This window comes from Lepisma saccharinum, chromosome 19, assembly GCF_977018435.1.
Source record: "Lepisma saccharinum chromosome 19, izLepSacc3.1, whole genome shotgun sequence".
Classification (NCBI taxonomy): Eukaryota; Metazoa; Arthropoda; class Insecta; order Zygentoma; family Lepismatidae; genus Lepisma; species Lepisma saccharinum.
Window position 1 is genome coordinate 61017594 of NC_139247.1, and position 21073 is coordinate 61038666.

A 21073-nucleotide genomic window follows, 5' to 3' on the forward strand; every position below is an offset into this window, starting at 1 on the left:
CAACCAGCACAATCTAAGTATCACCCAACCTGCCCACAAGACGAGACGAAACTTTGGTCTGTCCCGTCTCATTTCGAAACATTCTCTTTTCCCGTCTCCTTTTATGAGATGAGACAGGAAATGTCTCGTCTCGTGAGCAACACTAACTTTAACAATAGAAGTATCCCCTTAGGCCTACTGTCCCCAAAGGTTCAAGTAAACCCCCCCTCCTTCACCAAACTTCCACTTCAATGAAAGGACATTCACAAAGGAACAGTCATGCCCAGCTCGAGAGTCAAACATGGAATATGTGAGTTCCTCAGTTAAATTATGAATTTTGTGCATAATATTTACAACGCCAGTTCATTCGAGGTAATTCTGAATCGGCAGTTTGGTTTGCATATACACGTATAAGCATAGAGGAGTTGGTATAAGCGTGATAATATCCAGTTTTAGAAGGCTCCTACAGAGCTGTGGAAATGTAGCGAAGAGAAAATAAGTTGAGTCGTGGGTGCATCCAAAGTGGGAGCGTCTGAACCAAACAGTTGCGCAACTGTTGTGCCGGCTAGATGCGGCCATGGTTAAATAGTCTGTGTATGCAGTAAAGTTGCTCTTATTTTTGTACCTGCGTACCTGCTTAAATTGTGTTGAGAAAATAAAGATGAATGAAAAATTCATTTGGTAATTATTGTGTAAAGAGCATTATTACTTTTTTTTTTAAATATTGTAACAAACATGTTAAAACCATTTAACGTTTGAGATTTATCAGTGTTTGTGTACAAGCGCGAGTGATCAGCTGTCGTAAATATATGAAAAATGTACCTTATATATATTCGTTAGTTCAGTTTTTTGGATATTCTAATTTCTTTTACAATTTGTGATCATCTACTCGTGGAATCTCCCCGTTCAAAACCTTAAAATGCACAACATGCCAAAATCGACAGTGAAACCCAGCAATTAAGATTGATTGATTTGTTGCTTTCAGTCCACTTTTTGCACAGTAAGGCTAATCCGGGCCCAAGTTCCATTTGTTTTATTGCGATTTCATCATGGGACGAATGCAGTTTTTATATGGTTCGATTTCGATTTACGTCTGTTAACACATACTGTGTAGTTTTAGCGATTACTTAAGATTTTGTTCAATATATGCTTTCGTGGTTAGGTTAGGCAGGTCACTTTTGGTTCTCTTAGCATTAAAATAAAGTCCCTAAATGCATTCTAAGTTTCCGATTTACTTCTACATTCATTCCCACTAGTCTACGATACTTACTATTGCTTGTCAACGGAGAATACCTTGTGCATGCATGCTTAACTGAACCTAACCTAACCTTCTGTGAATGGTCCATGGGGCTATCCGGGAATGGTTTTTGGGGCTATTTGTGGATGGTTATACAATCCCAAATGTTTTTTGGGGCTATCCGTGAATGGTTTGTGGGGCTTGCACCATGACGTGTGTTCCGTAACACTTCGAGAAATGGCCTATTTTAGTGTAAAAAATGTTTCTAATCATGTGAAAACCTTAATGGCACCTTGAAATATGTTCCGTAATACAAAATTGGTAAGTACGAACCATATGAAACACAAAATATCCGATTTTAAAGTGTCTCCGATATAACAAACTGATGCCAAATTCGAATCCAAACAGTGCTCATTACTCTAAGTAAAGTTCAAATTTCGTGTGACAATGATTTCCAAAATTCTACAATAATTATTCAGTAACATTATCGTATGAGGGAAACGGAGTCCTTCAAATTTACAGGAGAAAGTACTTACGAAAATCATTTTCTTTAGCGTTGTGGAAGTTCCTGAATGTAGATTTGATCCATTTTAATGTGAATGCGTGTTGTTTTCTGCTAAAATCTCTGTCCGACACGCTGTTTCTGCTCCCGCCATTTGCTTTCTGCACGAGAGTGCAATGTTCCGTGTGTTACGATGATGCAACCCTATAGCCAGTGTTTCAGCCTCGCCGTGTTTTCACTAGAACATGACGTGTCGAGTATTTTTAATTTTTTTTTTTTAACTATGCTTGCCTAACCTAACTTTACGGAAAATGGTTTTTGGGGCTAACGTGAATGGTTTTTGGGGCTAACGTCAATGGTTTGCGACTTATTAGCATAATTTCAAATGCAGGCACGAAAGTAGATATTTTCCGGTGAACGAGATTGCAACACTGCATAAATCGACAAAGCACTCTCAGAACGCCCCCTAAACCAGTACGCTATCACAGCCATAATGTGTTACAGATTCGATACAACAAGTAACAGTAAGTACTCGTAAATCTAAGAAATAGACATTGATATGCATTATTTCACTTTAGGAAATGTTCCACATTCGAAAATAACACGTTAGCAATGTAAAGAAGTCCGAAATATATGATTCGTAGGTGTTTCCCTCATACGATAATAGTACCAATTATTCTGCTAAGTGAATTAAAAAAAGAAATAATCATAAAACAATCTGAACCGTTACCCTAATCGGGACTGGATCTACAGTTTAAAGTGGGATCCAAATCACTATGTGCCTCCTCCGGTTATCGAACCTGGGATCCCTCGATTACAAGGCGAGGATGCTACCACTGTGCCATCGGGAAGGCCCCAGCAATTAAGAAACTGAGCTGTAATCATAACAGTAAATGTTTGTAAGTCCCATAAATCTTTGTGCGTAGTGGAAAATTTTCCACTTTCTTACCACTGAACAATTACAGTTATACTGAATTTGTTGTATTCGTGTATCATGAAAGGTTGAAGGGCATGTTTGGTTTACTGCATTAATCACTCAATGTACGTTTCGTAGAAAAATTAAATGTATTAAAAAAAAGAAAACTGACAGAAAAATATTTCTTGATGGTACTAGAAATAATCTAGTGGTGGTTTTCTGCATTTTCACTTTTATTTATTAGAAATTATAGAGTGCGGACAAGCGGAATGTTAGTGCCCGTGAATCTGATCTCTCCACTTGTGATATTTTACCAAAGTATATTCCATGAAAATGTTACAGCAGTAAAAAAAACATGCAAAAATGAAGTAATATTATTTTTATTTGAGTATATTAAAACAGTTTCATGGAGTAAGGCAGGAGCCACTTATTGTGCGAGTTATAGGAATGATAAAAGAGAGACATTGTATCTTAAATTCTTAATGTCATAAGTTGCTGGGTCACTAAGCTTTAGAATTTTAAAGATGTTGTTTTCTGACGTAGTTTACTACTTCTATGCTAACAAACATTGTACATCTGACTTTATTTTAAGCTTCTGACTAATTCACTTTGTATTTAATTCTAGCATAGAATGATCTTCCACATGCAAGGTAGAATGCAAAACAGGGTGAAGATAAGAAACAAGATGTGATGACAGGAGTATGGATTCAGAATGTGGATTGCAGGACAGCATCAAATATACCTTAAAACCAAGGAGAATCCCACCCCAAAATATTGTCAATAGGTTGAGAAAACGGGAAATATATGGCTGCATTAAACCAGGAACTCATTTCCATGTGGCAAGAGAGTTTCACCAAAATGTGTTCCCAAATTTCACTATTGTGAATGTAGAGAAACCACCATGTTTCTTAAGGAAGTTTAGTCCTGATGGGCAGCATTTTATAGCATTTTCATCTGACCAGTTTTCACTTGAAATATATGAATATCAGGGCCCTGCGGCTGCTGGGGATCTTGTTCAGAATTGTGAAGGAGAGTATATAGGTAATAAGAGTGATAGACACAGTGATTACATTCGTAGCAAAGTTTTTGAGAGATTTTTTAAGATTAAGTACACAGTGAATGTAGCACAGAGTGGTGAACAGTTGAATAGAGAATGCAGCCTTTTCACAGATGATGGCCACTATGTTATCGTCGGGTCAGCAGCCTTTGTACCAGATGATCTACGTCCTCATTTTTATGAAATTTATACAAACAATGAATCTGTTACACCAAATCCAAGATCCCCTTTGGAAGACTATTCTCTCCACTTAGTTGATTTGACAGCAGGCAAATTGTGTGATACGAGAAGATTTAAGGTGGATAAAATATTCCTTTCTCACAATCAGGGATTGTATTTGTACAAAGACACATTGGCAGTGTTATCAGTGCAACATCAGACTATTCATATCTTTCAATTGATCGACGGTATGTTTATAGATGTTCGCACAATAGGGAGATTTTGTTACGAGGACGATGATTTTTTATTGTCTTCAATTATTTCTGTAGGTACAGGATCAAGCATCCATAGACCGTTCAGAGAAGCAACCATTAACTCACTAAAACACAGACTCCTAGTGTATTTGTTCAAGAGAGCCAAGCATATTTCAGAAACAACTGGTGATCCTTTCGAACTGCGAAAGTTTTATCAGTATTTTGACCAGTTTAAAGCTTTGCGTATCTGGAGGATGCAACTTCTGGATGAGAATCATTTGCTCCTTAGGTATGCTGGAGAGGATGTGGTTACGTTAAAGTCAACAGAGCCAAATTCCCAGTCATCTTTTTTTGTGGTGTACAACATGTTTACAGCAGAAGTACTTGCAGTGTTTGAGAACACATCAGAAGAGCTCCTGCACTTGTTTGAAAATTTCTGTGACCTGTTCAGAAATGCAAAATTACACTCGGAATCACAGTTTACCTGTTCACCATCGAACAATATTTATGCAAGGTAAGTAAGTATTTTTGCTTTTCTAATGTACAAGGGTGAATAAAAATTTAAATATTAATATATTCATGCCTAGTTTTGAAAGTAATATGTTCTCTCCTTTAAAAAAGGGGTTACAGGGAGAGGAGTGATGGATATGTATGAAGTAAACAAGTTGCTGACCAAAAAAAGTATTTTCCTGCCTTATAAGAAATTCCTGGACATTTATGTGTATACATTTATTTCCTTTTACCCATATATGGAAAATTACATGTATAAAATGATTTTTTAAGTGGTGCAACATAATAAAAAGATTGCCTGAAAAGACCTAGAATAATAAATTAACCACACTCGAATTATTTTATTTATGTATCATTTAGCTACGTAGTTTTTTAAAAAATCCATAGATGTTCAGTGTACAAATAGAATGCAGCTTATGCTTAAAATTTTCTGCATTCTACAACCACCTTTTTCCCTTTATCATTTGTTAGGTTAGATATTTGTTTTAGCTAATTTATGTTGTGGTCATCATCTTAAACATGATAGCATTTTATTTTAAAATTTCTGCTTTTCACTTACATGCACACACTATCTCTTCCCTCTTGTCTCAGCTTCTTGGAGATGAAAGTCTACTTTAAGGCATAAATCAAATCCATGCCAATAAGACACATTATTTCTTGCTTTCAAGATAATTCATGAACCTGCTACATACAAGTGCCACTAAATTAATGTTAGCCTCTATTCAGTGCCAGAAGGGGGGAAAAAAACTAGTGTGTTGAGAATGTTCTACAGTTGAGTTTAGTGTAGCACTATGTTTCATTTCCAACAAATGAAAACTTATGTTGCCATTGTTGTATCATTGTACTAAAGAAACATTGTTTTTTTTATCATTTTTGCTTTTCCTGTCCCATTTTATATAGTTCTAATATGTGGCATTGAACACGTGTTTCATCAGTAGAACTAATATGGCAAAAACACAAATTAATAAAACCAGTCCTGGTAAACGAGTGTGTTAAGTTCTGGGCTTCAAGTCTCAGCCTAGGAATGGATGTTCTTTATGAACATCCTTCTTCATCAATTTCACTTTATCACTCATCTCATCATCAAAAGCAACATTAAAATAACAAAAATACCAGTGGATAAATGTATGTAATAATATAATTATTCCACAATTTTGTTGTTTGATATGGAATTTTATCATTGACTTATATGGTATTTGAAATGTGTGTGTGTGTTTTTATGAAAAAGAGGAGAATGTTAAAAAATACTGGTTTATAGAACAAAAATGTGGAATAAAAAAGACTTAGTACATAGGGCTGCTACGTATCTGGAAAACTGGAAATGTCAGGGAATTTTGCAGATATTCTGGAAGTTACGTAAAAAAAAAAAAGTTGCAAAATTGTTCATTTCCAGTTCTTGATTTCTCCTCAAAAAGTTTCAGTTCAGAAACTTGTGCCTCTCATCCTTATGATTCTTAGTGTGATTCAGAATTATTATTCCTTTGAATTTCAGTTCTACATATATGTAATTTTCCATCGTTGCATTGTAATCCAGGGGTCTCGGGTCTGATACCCTGTGGAGGCACAAGTGGTTCGGATTCCATTTTAAACTGTAGGTCCAGTCCCAATTAGCCTTACTGTGAATAAAGTGGACTTAAAACACCAAATGAATCAATCAGTATATGTAATTTTCACTTTTTGTACTAGATTTTAGAAGGAATATCAAAGTAAAAGTTTTAGTCCAGCTATACTCATTGATGTCGTCAAAATGATCATAATTACCTGAAAGGTTGGTGAACAAGAGGTTATCGCTTATTTTTTCATAGATCTTGACCTTGTTGGCATTTACATTTTGGTGGAGCAAGAAGAGAAATTTAGTTATCAACATTATCATTTTGCGTAATGAATGTTAAACTGACTGTTATCTGTTGATTCTGCATAATAGTAGTAAGTATACGTAAATAGTACAGAAAGCAAATATAGTGTAATTCAAAATCTGCTTTTTTGTTTGTTTATGAGAACACAGTGTGTGCAGAAATTGTTGTTACATGCAAGAATTGTGTGGCAAATCGGCCAAAAAGTGAAAAATTTTGTATGATTTATGAACATATTTATTTTCTCTTCTTTATAGATCGTTGAGAAGTGTTACGGTGAAATAATGTACCTCTGTTACCTTAGCCAGAAGGCTAGACACGTGGCACCCGACACGTTCGATACAGATTGTAATTTTACATTATTGTTCGAACTTGCACGTGTTTTGTGTAAGTAGAATGAAATTTGCTTTAAAAAGAGATGTGAAAGTGAATATTCATAATAATTAATGGACTTCTATATTTAATTGAAAAACATAAAGCAAAAAATCATGATAATAAACATGACTGAAATAATTTCATTTGTAGACTGGAAAACCTGGAAATGTCAGGAAATCTCATTATAGAATCGTAGCAACCCTGATAAGATGATTATTAGACATTGGAGTAGAAACATCGTGCTAATCTTTTATCGCATTAACAATTACATACATTCACTCTGATCATCCGAATGGTGTTGTCAAGGACAGTAAAGTATATGGAAGAAATAGACTTTTTGTTTTTCCAGGTTGATCCAACAACGTTTCAAGCAAACAATAGTAAGTGCAAGGTTTGGTGGTCCAACAGAAGCAACAAAACGATTGTTGGGTCAGTTACCAATAAGTGCACAGTCCTATAGCAGCTCACCATACCTGGATCTTTCGCTCTTTAGTTATGATGATAAGTGGGTGTCTGTGATGGAAAGGCCAAAAGCATGTGGAGAACATCCTATCAGGTAATGTGTTTCCTGTTTTAAGAAATAGTGTTTTATGTGACATTAGATCCATAATTCATTTCATGCAAATGTATTCTTATCTCTGTGCGTGTGTGTAGATAAATGAATTAGTAAAGCACTATTCCCAAAATTGTAATACTTCTTTTAAAATGAAATAATGTATTTAGCCCTTAGGAGGAAGGTCATAACCTTAAAAACGGAATTGATGATAACCCTCACTGATCAACGATCAGAAGCAAGATAAATCAGCATATGAATAATCAAAAATTCCCGTGAGTTGACAAATTATTTTTCATGCTACTTTTAACTTTCTTCAACTTAATTACTTTTATATTCTAATTTACTGCTTAAATTGTGACTTATGACTTTACTCGTATTGTATTTTCTTGTCATTTAACTTCTTTGTAATCTTTTAATTTTATCATTATTTTGATCTGTACTTTTGGGGTTAGATGGTAGACCAGCGACAGCTGAATCTCTCCCAGCAGTAAAGTCAGTTCAATTCAATTTTCAATATTGTTCGTGGCCTTAAGGATCAAAGTAACTTAACAGTAATACTTAATACTCAATATTGTCACTTGTTTCTTGAAGATTAATAGTAATGGCATTTCAGTCAGAAGACATGAGGGATTTTAATGTTTGCTTATATTGTTCTTGAAAATAATAATAAAAATACTGCTTTAATGAATCTCTTGACATGTAGTCATTGAAATTTAATGTTACCATCATTACTAGCTCTTGAAAACTAATGATAATGATGAAACTTCCAGTATTAAAATGAAAAATTTAATGTGTACAAAAGACATTTCCTAAATTCACTGCTTGCACATATATCTTTCATATGCTTAGAAGTTACTCAGAAATGCTACTTGAAGATAATGATAAAGGTCCCAGAGATATTTTGCAGTACTGATCGATGCATTTTTAATTTTATGTCTGATGAGAGAGAAGTGTCGCACAATATTTTAAGCTGCGATGGTATTGTACGTGTGTGTGTTGACTTGTGGAGAACTCTGTTTAAAACGCATTAAGCAAGCCTGGTTGGTTTAGATTTGGCCAGTAAATGGAACTGTGACTGGGTAAGTTGTTTTAGTGTCTTTTTGGCTTGACTATTCTTTGGCAGGTGACTGTTTACATGCATTATACTCAGTTCCAGTAAAGTGAGATGGCAAAATAAATCCTTCTGTGGTCATTGATGTTGAGACAAAATAATTTTTGAGTGGTTGCACGTTGTTTTCTAAATTAGTTGAATAAGATTAAGTAACTTTTATCTTCTAGCCCACCAAATTAGAATAGATACATGAGTAGCAATTTTTAAGCATTACTTTATTTCACCTCTGACATAACCTGTTTCATTTATTTATTTTTCTGTGTTTTCCTGTCATGCCCATGATCCACAAATGTTAGGATGCAGATTTGCAGGCACCTCCAATTCATATTGTCGTGAACCTCTTTCCATTGATCAAGTAAATATTAGAGTCCACAAGTGAGTAAAGAAAAAAAAATGGGGAGGAAGGCATATGACTGTCCCGACTGCTGGATCAAGTTCTCGTGCCAATACTAGGCCTCCCCGATGGCGCAGTGGTAGAGTCGTTGCCTTGTAATCAAGGGGTCCCGGGTTCGATACCCAGTGGAGGCACAAGTGGTTCGGATCCCACTTTAAACTGTAGGTCCAGTCCCGATTAGCCTTACTGTGCATAAGGTGGACTTAAAACACCAAATCAATCAATCTAATAGTTTGCATGGATGATGCTAGATGGTATACAGAATTGACAGCTTGTTCCCTCGAGCGAATAACACTTGAACAGGAAAGCAATCGGTATATGCTCAAGACCAGTAGTTCACGCATAACCGTAATATGTCTGTGGTAGTGGGCCCTCAAATTGTGAAGTGAAGACGTAGTGAAATTGAAACTTAAGTGAACATAGTCATCATCTCGATGTTAAAATGTAGTTGTCTATCTTGCCAATACATAGCAATATATGAAAATGAATAGCTGATTATGGGCCGAGACTACCAGGGTGGATTTTTGCACATACATTTCTACGATTATTGTCATATTGAAATGATATTTGATTCTATATTCTATACACTCGAGCGTGGAAGACTGGAACGAGTATGATCGAGCGAAAGTGATCTGATGCATTACTCTACTACGTGCTGTGCAGGCAGGAAGCTCGCATCACATAGGGATTGCTTGCTGGTCTCCAAAAATGTCAATGAGTTGCTGAAGCCTGTTTTAGAGATGCATCTGGTAACATGTTATTCATCATATGGGAACCAGAGGAATGTAACTCCAAAATGTGCTTTCTTTTTTAAACATATATATTCATTTTGTGGGGCTCTGTTGGAGTCAGGTCAATGTATCTCCCCAAAAAGTCATTAAATTGAAAATATGACTCCCATTTTACAGCTGAGGAGAAGAGATTGAGGTATGTAGATCTGACTCCAAGTAATAGAGCTCTTTGAAATGAGTAGTCACATTTTAATAAAATAGGAGTTATGATCCTCTGGTTTGTACATGATGTAATGTAATAATCAGGGCCCTGATTTTGATGACCTAAAAATATCTGAAAAGTGATCTATAAAATGGCCTAAAAATATCAATAAAATGAATAAAATTTTGTCTTTATTTCAGGGTACAGCACAGTTCTTACATTCTGTAACATTTGAACTGAAATTACAAGGTCTATGTGGAATTTTAGGTATAAAAATCGTATTCAGAATTATTGCAGTAGGTAAAAATCCGCATGCAAAGGTTCTCGAAAATCTGGGAATGCCTGTTGTTCAACAACACATCTTTGTTTGTCGGACAACACTCCTTCACTGATAGACTTTGTTGCAGCAAAAGTTGCATGGATTTCTTCTTACTTGTGAGTTGTATTTCCGTATACGAGGGCAAATTGAAAAGTCTTTGCACCTAACTATTTATTGCCAGATTACAAACCATAAAAGTAAAACAAAATGTACACAATCTTCTAAGTACTTTTTGCTATTTTTCCATATAATCACCACACCTGTTGAGGGACTTGTCCCACCGTACCACAAGTTTCACAATGCCCGTTGCATAGAAGGTGGCCGGCTGATCCCGGAACCAACGACGAACGACGTTCTGCACTTCGGTGTCGTTCGGCCGTTCGTGAACCTCTGTCCTGCCAGGAACTTCTTCAATGGACCTTGCGGTATCCCAACGAATTATGAACAATGTCGTAAACACTACCATAGAAAATGCCAAGTTCAGTGGCAATGTCCTTCAGATGAACACGTTGATCAGCTTTCACCATTTCATCAACACGGCCGATGTCCGGTGTCAGCGAGGAACGAGGTTGGCCCGATCGCTCATTGGCCTCCACATTTTCCCATCCGTTTTCAAACTCCTTGCACCACCACTGCACACTTCGCACTGATAAACACTTGTCCTCATACACTGGCTCCATTTCCCTGTGGATATCTGTGGCTGTTTGTCCTTTGCACCATAAAAAACGAATAACACTTCGCTGCTCATATGGTGTGGACTTCCTGAGCATTCCAGCCATCTTTGCCAACTGATAACAGCGCTGTGCCATGGAAGAAATCGGAAATTGCAATAGGGTCGTTCCAAGAAAAACCTACTACTTCGCTCGTATATCTCGCTTTTGTAATAACACTTATAAGAAGCTAGAAAAAAATTAGGTGCAAAGACTTTTTGATTTGCCCTCGTATATGCATATTGCGACCTGCATTTTGCACCGTGAATCTTCTTTCCGTCGATATCTGTTTCACACATCTTACAAAATAATACTTTACCGTCCGTAGAAAAAACATCTTTGAATTGAGATACAATCTGTCTTAATTAACATGATATAGATGGCTTTACTTTAGACATGGCTGAATGAAACTATGGAAACAGAAAAGCAAACTTTCTTTATCTTTCTTCTTCTTTCACTATCTAAAAGTGTGGCAGTGAAAATAACGAACCAAAAGCATGCCGTGACAATATAGCCAAGACACAGACTTTGAACATCTGCATTGTCGAGCGACATGTTGTTTTGTTCCTATTGCAGTTACATTACATTTTTTTGCAATTATGCAAAAAATACATCCAGAAAAGGATTTAAAACATAAAAATGACGTAAAATGTAAAAAAATAGAAATGACAGAAAAATGCACAATAAAATTTTTGTAACCAGAGGTTCATATTCAGGATTTTTAATAGAGCAATGTGTACTACATAAGGAAAAAAAATGACATGTGATCAAAATCCGGGCCCTGGTAATAACTAAGAAACAAAGAACAAAGCAATAGTCTGTGAAGAATAATGATACTAACATTGTATAAGGATGGTTATTTTAGCACCAGTGTGATACTTAACTAATTTACATTTCAGATTCTATGCACGTGATTCTGGTTTGCTAAAGTTCAGAATCTATGCAGGGGTGATGGGAAAAAGTCCTCCACCTGCAGCACGCCGTCTGGTTGCATTCACATTTCATCCAACAGATCCGTTTGCAATTAGTGTACAGAGGACAAATGCGGAATATGTTGTGAACTTTCACATTAGACATGCGTGAATACCTGCAACGATTTGTGTGTGTGGGGGGGAGTGAGTGGGCAAATGTTATGAACTGTGACAATAGACTAACAAACAATTTGTGGGTGCCTCATGTCAGTATTGTTGTTTTCACACGATTGTTGATGCAACCATTTTGTATTCTTTAAAAGGATACATTATATTTGTGGTACTTGAATGTAATTGTCTTGTATTGAAAAATTTTGGTCTCATTGTGCTGTCATATGTTGAGAGCATATGGTAGCACCTGTTATTTCTGTGTGATAGACATACATAAAAAATTGTTACCTAAATAAATGCATTTTCTGTTATAAAGTGTGGTATTATGTGTAAATACGGTTGATAGGAAGATATATATTCTGAAGATTGTACAAGCACATCAATTGATTGTAATGTTTCTTGTGGAAATCATTGAACAAACATGTATTTTTTCTTTTCTTTCAGTTTTCTAATACTTAAATCTTACATGTTAACCCAGTGGTTACCAAAGTGTACACCGTGGCACCCTGGGGCTTAAAGGGGTGCTGTGAAATGTTCCAATATTTTCACTGAAATAACATTTATTCCAATTATGTGCTTATTTAGCACTTTTTACATGTAAATCGTTCCTGAATTTGAAATATGTGATTATTTTTTAACTTTAGGCAAGAAACCTAACCACACTAACTGGGCATTGCAAGTGTTAGATAGGCTTATATTCTGACTGGGTGCCATGGAAAAATCTTGAGACACTAAAACGAAAAAGTTTGGGAACCTCTGTGTTAACCTATTATGACTCTTGGTTCTTCAAATATGTATGTAGTCAGGGGTTCCAGGTTTGGATCCACTTTATACTGTGGGCCCGGTCCCGATTAGCCTATCTGTACATTAAGTGGACTTCAAACTTTGGCAGGTTGGAACTGATCTTATACTTTATTTCTAGTCCAGTGTGTCCAGATATGAAGGAAGGGGAAACAAGGTATTCATATCAGAGACTAACATTTAATAATAATAATAATTAAAAACTAGAGCTGAGCTGATGGTGATGTGTCTTAATTGTAAAGTATTGGTTTACATTTAATTACAGCCCGATAGTTTTCAGGAGTCTGGGTGACTTGCAGGTTCTGTGAAAATTCCATAGGACACTCTTGCAGAGTTTAAATATAGAGTAATAGATTTTGTGATTAAATAATTAAAATTATGAATATTTTACAGCAAATCTCTAGTAGATTAACATGGCTTAGTTCCAATTAGATTTTAAGATTTGTAACTATTTTGAATATAAATTGTTTCAATTTCAAAGTATTGACATTGGTATAGGTGGGAATCAGTACGAGTATCCCCAACGGTACAGTGGTGGTGCTGTCGCCATATAATCAAAGGGCCCTGGTGGAGGCACGTAGTGCTTTGGACCACACTTTAAACTGTAGGTCCTCTCACCATTAGCCTTTGTGTGCATAAAGTGCACTTAATGAATAAGCTCAGTATCAGGTCAAAGTGGTCCTGGCTCAGTGCTAATTAAAACTTAATTCAATTCAATAGACAGGGTGGCCAATCTAGGACCATGATAAAATTCAAGTATAATTCCTGGTTTTTAAGGCAAACTTTCCAAAAATTCAAAATTACAAGCAGATGTTTTTTATATTTCAGCCTCTCACACCCACACACATAGATATATTAACAATATAAAGGATCTGTGCGATTCCGATGTACCCAAAAGTTCTAATTCAATTCAATTAAATGGTATACAGGCTATATTTAATTTAAGGTGTGGAGTTTACGTTTGCCATTTCATATACTCAGACTTGAAATAAAGCTACAGAGACAAGTCATAAATGTTACGGGATATACTAATATACGAAAATTTAATTTTATGAGAATTTCAAACTCAAATTTACCTAATCAATTTCAAGATATCTTATCTTGCAATAATGTTCCGTCTGTCAGATAGTTTGGTCTGCAAAGGACGATAAGAAAGTAAATAGATTGAGAAAAGCAGAACTGTGAAAAACTTTTTTCAGAGCATTTATAAGTATGTATAAATTCAAGCAGAATTCCAGGAGCCAATAATTTGTGCACAATTCCCTGAATCCCCGGTGAGTAGCCACCCTGACAGACTTTATTTTTTGATCAGGTTCAGATCTGATTAGTCTTACCACCTCACCCCCAAAAGTACAAAATTAATAATAATGACCTTAAGAATATTAAAGGACCCAACAAAATTAAATTGAATAATGTTGAGCGATTTTTTTTGTGCTGATCATATATGTATGGATTTACCTTGTTTAATTGGAGCTGGAGAATCAGAAAATGGAAAGAAGGAAATGTCTCATCCGAGGGAAATAATAATGATTAACAACAGAAAAAAGTAAAAATAGAACACTCAATGACATGAAGGATCATTGGAACACAATTCAGATTCTCTGAGTAAATAGTTCCACTCAGGGCTTAGCATTTGAACTTACCTAGATGCATGAAGAGTATTTGTACAGGAAACGTGAAGGTAAATTGTTTTTCAAAATAATTTTCAAATTTTTGACAGGATTGTAGGTATACTGCTGAATTACACAATATTAAGAGGGGTTCAACAATTAACTTTCCAGGTAAAGTATAAGCAATGTACAGTGCATCCATTTCGATCTTCAGTCGAGAGATCGGGAGAAGCGTGGCGGGCGGTGCTGACGGAGATGCCGACATTTGCGGCCTGTAATGCCCGCTTATTTTTATGGACATATGCAGACATTTATATAAATATTGCAAAACGAGCACTAACCTGTGTTATAATTTATCATCTGTAATTCATCCAAGTTCTGCCCTTATATACACAAAAAAATACGCTTTAGAAACGATGTTAAGAGCCACAGATAATAAAACATTTTAATCATAGTTTTGACCAGTAACGTCCTGCTTAAGTTTATATCCTTGAAAGAGTTTTGTGTCGATGGGGATCGTTTGGAGGTTTCGAATGTGCAACACTGTATCAAGATTACGCTGTAGACGAAACCGTTAAAAGTCAATGGTGTTCGTGAGCTTCCTTGCAATCCGAAATCTCCGAGCTCGAGTTTTTTGTTCCTTCGCGACAGAGCTTTGAATATAGTGGCGAGCAGATGTAAACCAAGAGCGTGTTAATTTCGTACTGTGCGCAACAGTGTTATTATTGGTTACTTGCCGTTACTTGTTTGTGTTATTGCAGTGTGTATGTGTGTTGTGTCAGTAAGAGGATTGGAATGCCAGTCGCAAGGTTCACGTTACGAGGGGGGCTGATAAGTTCTCGACCCGACCCAGAAGGACTTTAGCTACAGGCATGAAAGTTTCAGGCTATTCAACGTATTCTCCCCGAAAGTCTACACACTTGGCACTTGGTGGATATCAGTTTGAACAACTCTTATAACACAGGTTAGTGCTCGTTTTGCAATATTTATATAAATGTCTGCATATGCCCATAAAAATAAGCGGGCATTACAGGCCGCAAATGTCGGCATCTCCGTCAACGCCGCCCGCCACGCTTCTCCCGATCTCTCGGCTGAAGATCGAAATGGACGCACGGTAGTAGCTAATTCAGTAGGACCCCAGAAGTGAGGTGTTTATCCAGATGGCTGGTAGGAGTCATGGTTTTGCAAATAAAGGATGTGCCTGGCTGAGTTTTCTGCTACTTTTATCACCTGCCTTACCTCCTTTCATTGTCTTTTGAATGCTCAAAAATCCCTGTGCATAACTAGTGTTTTTTCAAAATTTTTATCTTCCCTGTTTTAGCTGAGAAAGGCTATCATTGAGGCTTGTATTTATAGGTGTAGAGGTCAGGAATAATAATGTATAATTTCACTTATATAACTCTCTGTCAAATCATATCAGTTTTTTTTAGGTCCTTTTTGAAGTAATTTTCCCCAGTGGAAGCCTCTTTGCAGATAGGGGCCTGGAATTGTGGCCTCCTACATACTTAAATACAGATCTGCTATTGTCAGACAAGCACTCCAAAACATATTTATTGTCCTTGCCAGAAAGAGATCCAGTGTCTGTAAAGTAACTCCAGGGTAGGACTTAACTTGGTAGTAACAAATGTTCGGCTGTTTCTGGATCCAATTACATTTTCTCGCTTGTGGACAAAGTGAGAACTTCTGTAGATCAGTTTGTCACTACTTTACAGCCATAATTGTTTCAAAATAAGCACTCTTTTTCTTCGTCTTGTCTTCAGCTGATTAAAAATCTTCTTTTACACACACACACATCCACTCTCTCTCTCTCTCTCTTTCTCTCTTTATTTCAAATATATAATAACCACCTACATCCCTTGAGTAATTTTTTCTTCCTTCACAATTCTAACTTCGTTTTTCTTATGAATTCAAAATTAGCATTTTTTGGACATTAATCAAGTTAACAACAATGCCCTATTGTCACCTAGTGATTCATGAATTACAAACCTGATTGAAAATATGGAACAATTACAAACCTGATTGAAAATATGGAACTTGAACTTAATCTTTCTTTTAGGGTATGTGGAAATCATTTAATTGAACCCTTATTAGATAATTTTATTTGTTTTACCATAATAATGCCATTGATGTGTTATGATGATCATTTTATTCATGTTGAGGGAAATAAACAACGTGGTTGATAATATAAGACGTAAGCGAGTTACTAAAGATATATCCGTGAAACTTACTTGTAAATGTTCTATTAATTTCGGTGGCCTCTGCCACCATCCACTTGAGCTGTTAGCAGTAAAGCATAGAGTTCCCAAATAGAATGGAAGTAGTAGCTATGATACTGCCGGTATAGCCTAGGGCAGGGGTAAAAAGGTAAAGTGCTCCCCTGTGCTTAGCACTACGCCATGAAGGCGTATAGGGGATGTGGGGGTAACGCCCCACCCTTTCTTGATCCGATCGTGAGTGGGGGTGATGTGATCAGCATCACGCCCCTGACCGCCTTTACCCCCCAGGGTTTCCCCCAGGTACCCATGTCATTTGACGCTGGGTGGGCGCCAGAGCCGCTTCCAACGTTAGAAAAGTTCCCGGATTTGAACCGGCCCGGGACCTTGAGCATGGTAGTCAGACGCGTTACCGACTGAGCCACCGCGGCTCCCAAACTTTTTAGTTTCACGGTGCCCTTAGCATTTCAAGATATTTCTGCGGTGCCCTTAGTGTTTCAAGATTTTTTCCATGGTGCACAAGTCAGAATGTAGACATATCTAACACTTGCAATGCTCAATTAGTGTGGTTAGGTTGCTTGCCTCAAGAAAAAAATAAACACACATTCTAAATTCAGAAACATTTTATGCGTAAAATGTACTTAATAAGCACTTACACTGGAATAAGTGTCATTTCAGTGAAAATATTACATCATTTCGCGGTGCCCATGTAAGCCGTCAGTGATACCGCGGTGCATGCTTTGGGAACCACCGGCCTAGCATGCAAGCCCCACCACCAACTACAAGGTCCTGCAACTAGGTTAGGCAATATGACACCCAGCAGAAGTTAATTCTGGCCATTGTAAGAATGATCTAGAATTACATGTTTCAAATGGTTCAAGTCGGAGAAGTTATTTGATTCTACATAATAAATACAGCATATTAGATTTATGATGGTACAATTTATTTTTCACTTAAATAGGATTGTTTTCATATTGGATACTTTACATTCAAAACATTACATATTGTTTTTTTTTTTTTTACATAGACAATATAAAATGAACAACAATTCAAACTACAGTAGTAATTACTAACACTGGTCTGTTAACAGATACATGGGCATCTGGAAGGGGGGGGGCTGCCCCCCCCCCCTGGAAAACGAAAGTCAACCAAAAATTACATATTTCACACATATAATTTAATTTCATCCACAATAATGTGTGTTAATTATTGCATGAACATGATAAATTCAATTAAGCAGTGTTTTTTTTTGAGGGATGAACACTATTATTGGGGAAAATATGCCATGTTGGCCCCCCTGGAAAAATGTACCTTCCTTGCCCCTCCCTGGAAAAAATCCTGCGGACGTCCAGATGAGGTATAGATACAGACTTCATTTTCAAGTCTGCAAGTACCAATTAAACAAGGAACATTGCTCAAAATTACTGTTCATAACCACAAAATGACTAATATTTAGTTTTGTACCTAATCTTATCTACTACACTGGTCAAAACAATTAGGGGAGCAAGCAAGAAATCCCAAAACCAAAGTTGGAAAGTCAAAAGTAGCAATGTATGTTGATGAAGTGAGTGTGTCCTCAACCAGTACAATTCATCTGTGATGAATCATCAGCATGAAGAGCTCTCTAGTGACACCATAAGGCACGTGGCAGAATTTGTGATATGAGGAGCAATCACGAGGTCACTTGGGAACACCGGTTGTGTGGTGCTGGCAGACCGTAAGTGCAGGTGGGATTCAGTTGAGTAGTGTTGAATAGGAACGATGGCAGAACAACACGATTTAGGGGAATCTAGCGCATGGAGAGTCATTGGGAAGATGGAAGCAGGGCAAACACAACGTGAGGTGGCTGCAGCCCTTGGTGTGTCACGCAGTGTCATTTCCAGGTTGTGGACACGATTTCAACAGACAGGTACAGTATGAAGGAGGCCTGGGCAAGGTCGCCCACGGTCAACAACAGTTAGGGAAGACCGGTACTTAGCATTGTCGGCTCGCAGGAATAGGCAGCAAACTGCAACTGACTTGCAACGCGGCCTTGTTTTGGCAACAGGACGAAGAGTCTCGGGCCAAACTGTACGAAATCGCCTGCGGGAAAGGGGTCTTTATGCAAGAAGACCAATGGTATGTGTCCCTCTGAATGCCCAACACCGTAGGGCCCGCAGACAGTGGGCTGTGGAACATCGTGAGTGGGGACATGGAGAGTGGAGTTCAGTTCTCTTCTTGGATGAGTCGCGTTTCAGTCTCCAGTCAGATAATCGACACATTCTCATCTGGAGGGAACGTGGGACTCGCAATTATCCCGCACATGTGCGCAAAGTGTCTCAGTATGGTGGCGGTGGCTTAATGGTATGGGCAGGGATCAGTGTTGGTCGACATACCCCCCCGCACATTATCCGGAACGGTACTTTGACAGCCTTACGATACCGGGATGAGATCCTCAGGCCTCATGTTGTCCCAATGGCTGCAGATATCGGTGATCGTTTCATTTTTGTGGACGATAATGCCGACCTCACCGAGCACGTCTGGTTGACGCCATGCAAAGGGATGAGGGTATCGAACGAATGGTATGACCAGCATCCTCCCCAGACTTGAATCCCATTGAACATGTGTGGGACACACTCGGAAGATGCATTGCTGCTCGGCCAGCGCCGCCTACAACTCTGCAACAGTTGGAAATGGCCCTTCTGGAGGAATGGGTGAATATCCCGCAGGCTGTCGTTGATAACCTTATTGGTTCCATGCAAAACAGATGTGCAGCTGTCATAGCAGTTCATGGCGACTACACGCCTTATTAGAGGTATGGATCTGTTGCGTATCTGTCCATTTCTGTTGTCTTATCACCGTGCTGTTCTCCTGATTTTGTGCAGTACCTTGCAGAAATCACCCCTAGAACTCTGTTGTGCTAATGACTCATTAGACATGTATTGTACTGGTTGAGGACACACACACCTAATCAAAATACATTGCTACTTTTGACTTACCAACTTTGGTTTGGGGATTTCTTGCTTGCTTCCCTAATTTTTTGACCAGTGTATGTTGTCACCTAGTAGTCGAAGGTGACAAGTTCTTATGCTTGTAAGGATGATGATCTTTGAACATTCTTTTTTAAGAAAGGGGGGGGGGGGGCAAGAACATGTAAAACAGCAGGCTTGACCAGAACTCAAAACTGGGTGTCTGGCATGGTGCGACATTGCTAAGCCAGCCTTTGTTTCGCCTGATTTTTTTTTGTTGCCACTGTTTTACCATCAGTGATACTGCTACTGGATCCACTGCCTTTGAACCACTGGTGATACTGATGGTGGCCAGAATCTCCCAGCATGGATCTGAATATTACAGTATGATCCAATACACACAGGGTACAAAATTTAATAATAATAAGAAAAAAAAGGCTTGAAGCAGATGCCATTTTTGTGAAATTGTCTGTCAGTGATGCTGCAACAGGATGTGTTGCAGTCTAGACCAGGACTTCAATCACTGGTCCATGTCATTTAATTGGCGAACCATATCCCAATTGTTATGAACAAAATTGGTGGATTGTTTCCCCCGTTTCCTTGATATTTTTCATCAGGGAAACATTAGCATGGGCTCACTCCATGACTCCATCCTGAAATTTTGTCAAATTACACTGCTTTACAAGAAAAGTTTTACTGCACTGAAAAATGTTAATCTCTGTTTAAAATTGCTTATAAGTGGATGCAATGAGACACTATTTTTGTTTGCACGTTAATTCATGTAATAATGTAAATGTAATATTTTATATTATCTTGCGATGGTCTAGTCGGTCTGCCTGCCACGTGGGAGACCTGGGTTCGTTTCCCAGGGTGGGTGATCTAAGGTAGGAATTTTTCCAGCTTAGGCCCAACGTAAAGCAGCTCTGGGGCTCACCCAGCTTCAAAGCAATGGGTACCAGGGGGAAATAAAGGTGGCCGGAGCGTGGTGCTGATCAGATCTCACCACCTCTAAAATGATTGAGTGGGTCCCTACCCCCACATTCCATAAATGTGCCTTCATGGCACGGAGCTGTGTGTAGAGGGAAGTTAATCTTTAGTGTTTCTCATTAATTCACGAAAGTTCATGCACATTCTGAAAAATACTTTGAAAATCATATTTTTTTCTGGTGTCCAGTAACATTTTGGCAAAAGTAATATTTTATGAATAGAATAATCACATAGTGACAGTACATTACAGGTTGTTATTTCAGTAGTATCCCCCCAATATTTCAACACTTTAAAATAAAAAAAAATACATCGCAGGATGTGCCCCACAAAAAAAATATTAAAAACATGGCTATGCCTCTGCAGATAAAAGGTAAGATTCTATAACAGGGTCTCTTTCTTATTTCATTTTCTTTAAAATTAATATTCTGGAACGAAAGAGTATAGATGATTTTAATTTACTCAAGCTAACAAGAAAATAATTTTTCCTTGCTATGTATGTATTTTAACTCAAGAAAAGTTAATCTACGGCTTTCACAAAAGGCAGATGGATATTTTAAATTGAAAAAC

At 37.5% G+C, this 21073-nt stretch overlaps 2 protein-coding genes across 6 annotated transcripts in view; both read left to right on the forward strand.

Annotated features, from left to right (window-relative positions):
• The first annotated feature begins 575 nt into the window (after positions 1-575).
• Positions 576-12263, forward strand: abo (de-etiolated protein 1 abo). 2 transcript variants are annotated; one of them, XR_014443794.1, is made up of 5 exons: positions 576-660; positions 3260-4618; positions 7192-7398; positions 7566-7670; positions 11765-11904. XR_014443794.1 is itself a non-coding variant. In XM_083141359.1 (4 exons), exons 2-4 carry the CDS (start codon positions 3336-3338, stop codon positions 11946-11948), a joined length of 1674 nt encoding a protein of 557 aa, XP_082997485.1. In that variant the 5' UTR covers positions 576-660; positions 3260-3335; the 3' UTR covers positions 11949-12263. The 2 variants fall into 2 exon arrangements, 1 of the variants encoding a protein (XP_082997485.1); XM_083141359.1 differs by lacking the exon at positions 7566-7670 and having other exon boundaries at positions 11765-12263.
• A 4087-nt stretch (positions 12264-16350) lies between these two features.
• Iru (E3 ubiquitin-protein ligase Iruka) overlaps positions 16351-21073 on the forward strand; it is a 63956-nt gene continuing 59233 nt past the window's right edge. For all 4 annotated transcript variants that reach the window (XM_083140921.1, XM_083140920.1, XM_083140922.1 and 1 more), the window contains exon 1: positions 16351-16415. The gene's annotated coding sequence lies outside the window, so the exon portion shown is untranslated. The remainder of the gene's footprint in view (positions 16416-21073) is intronic.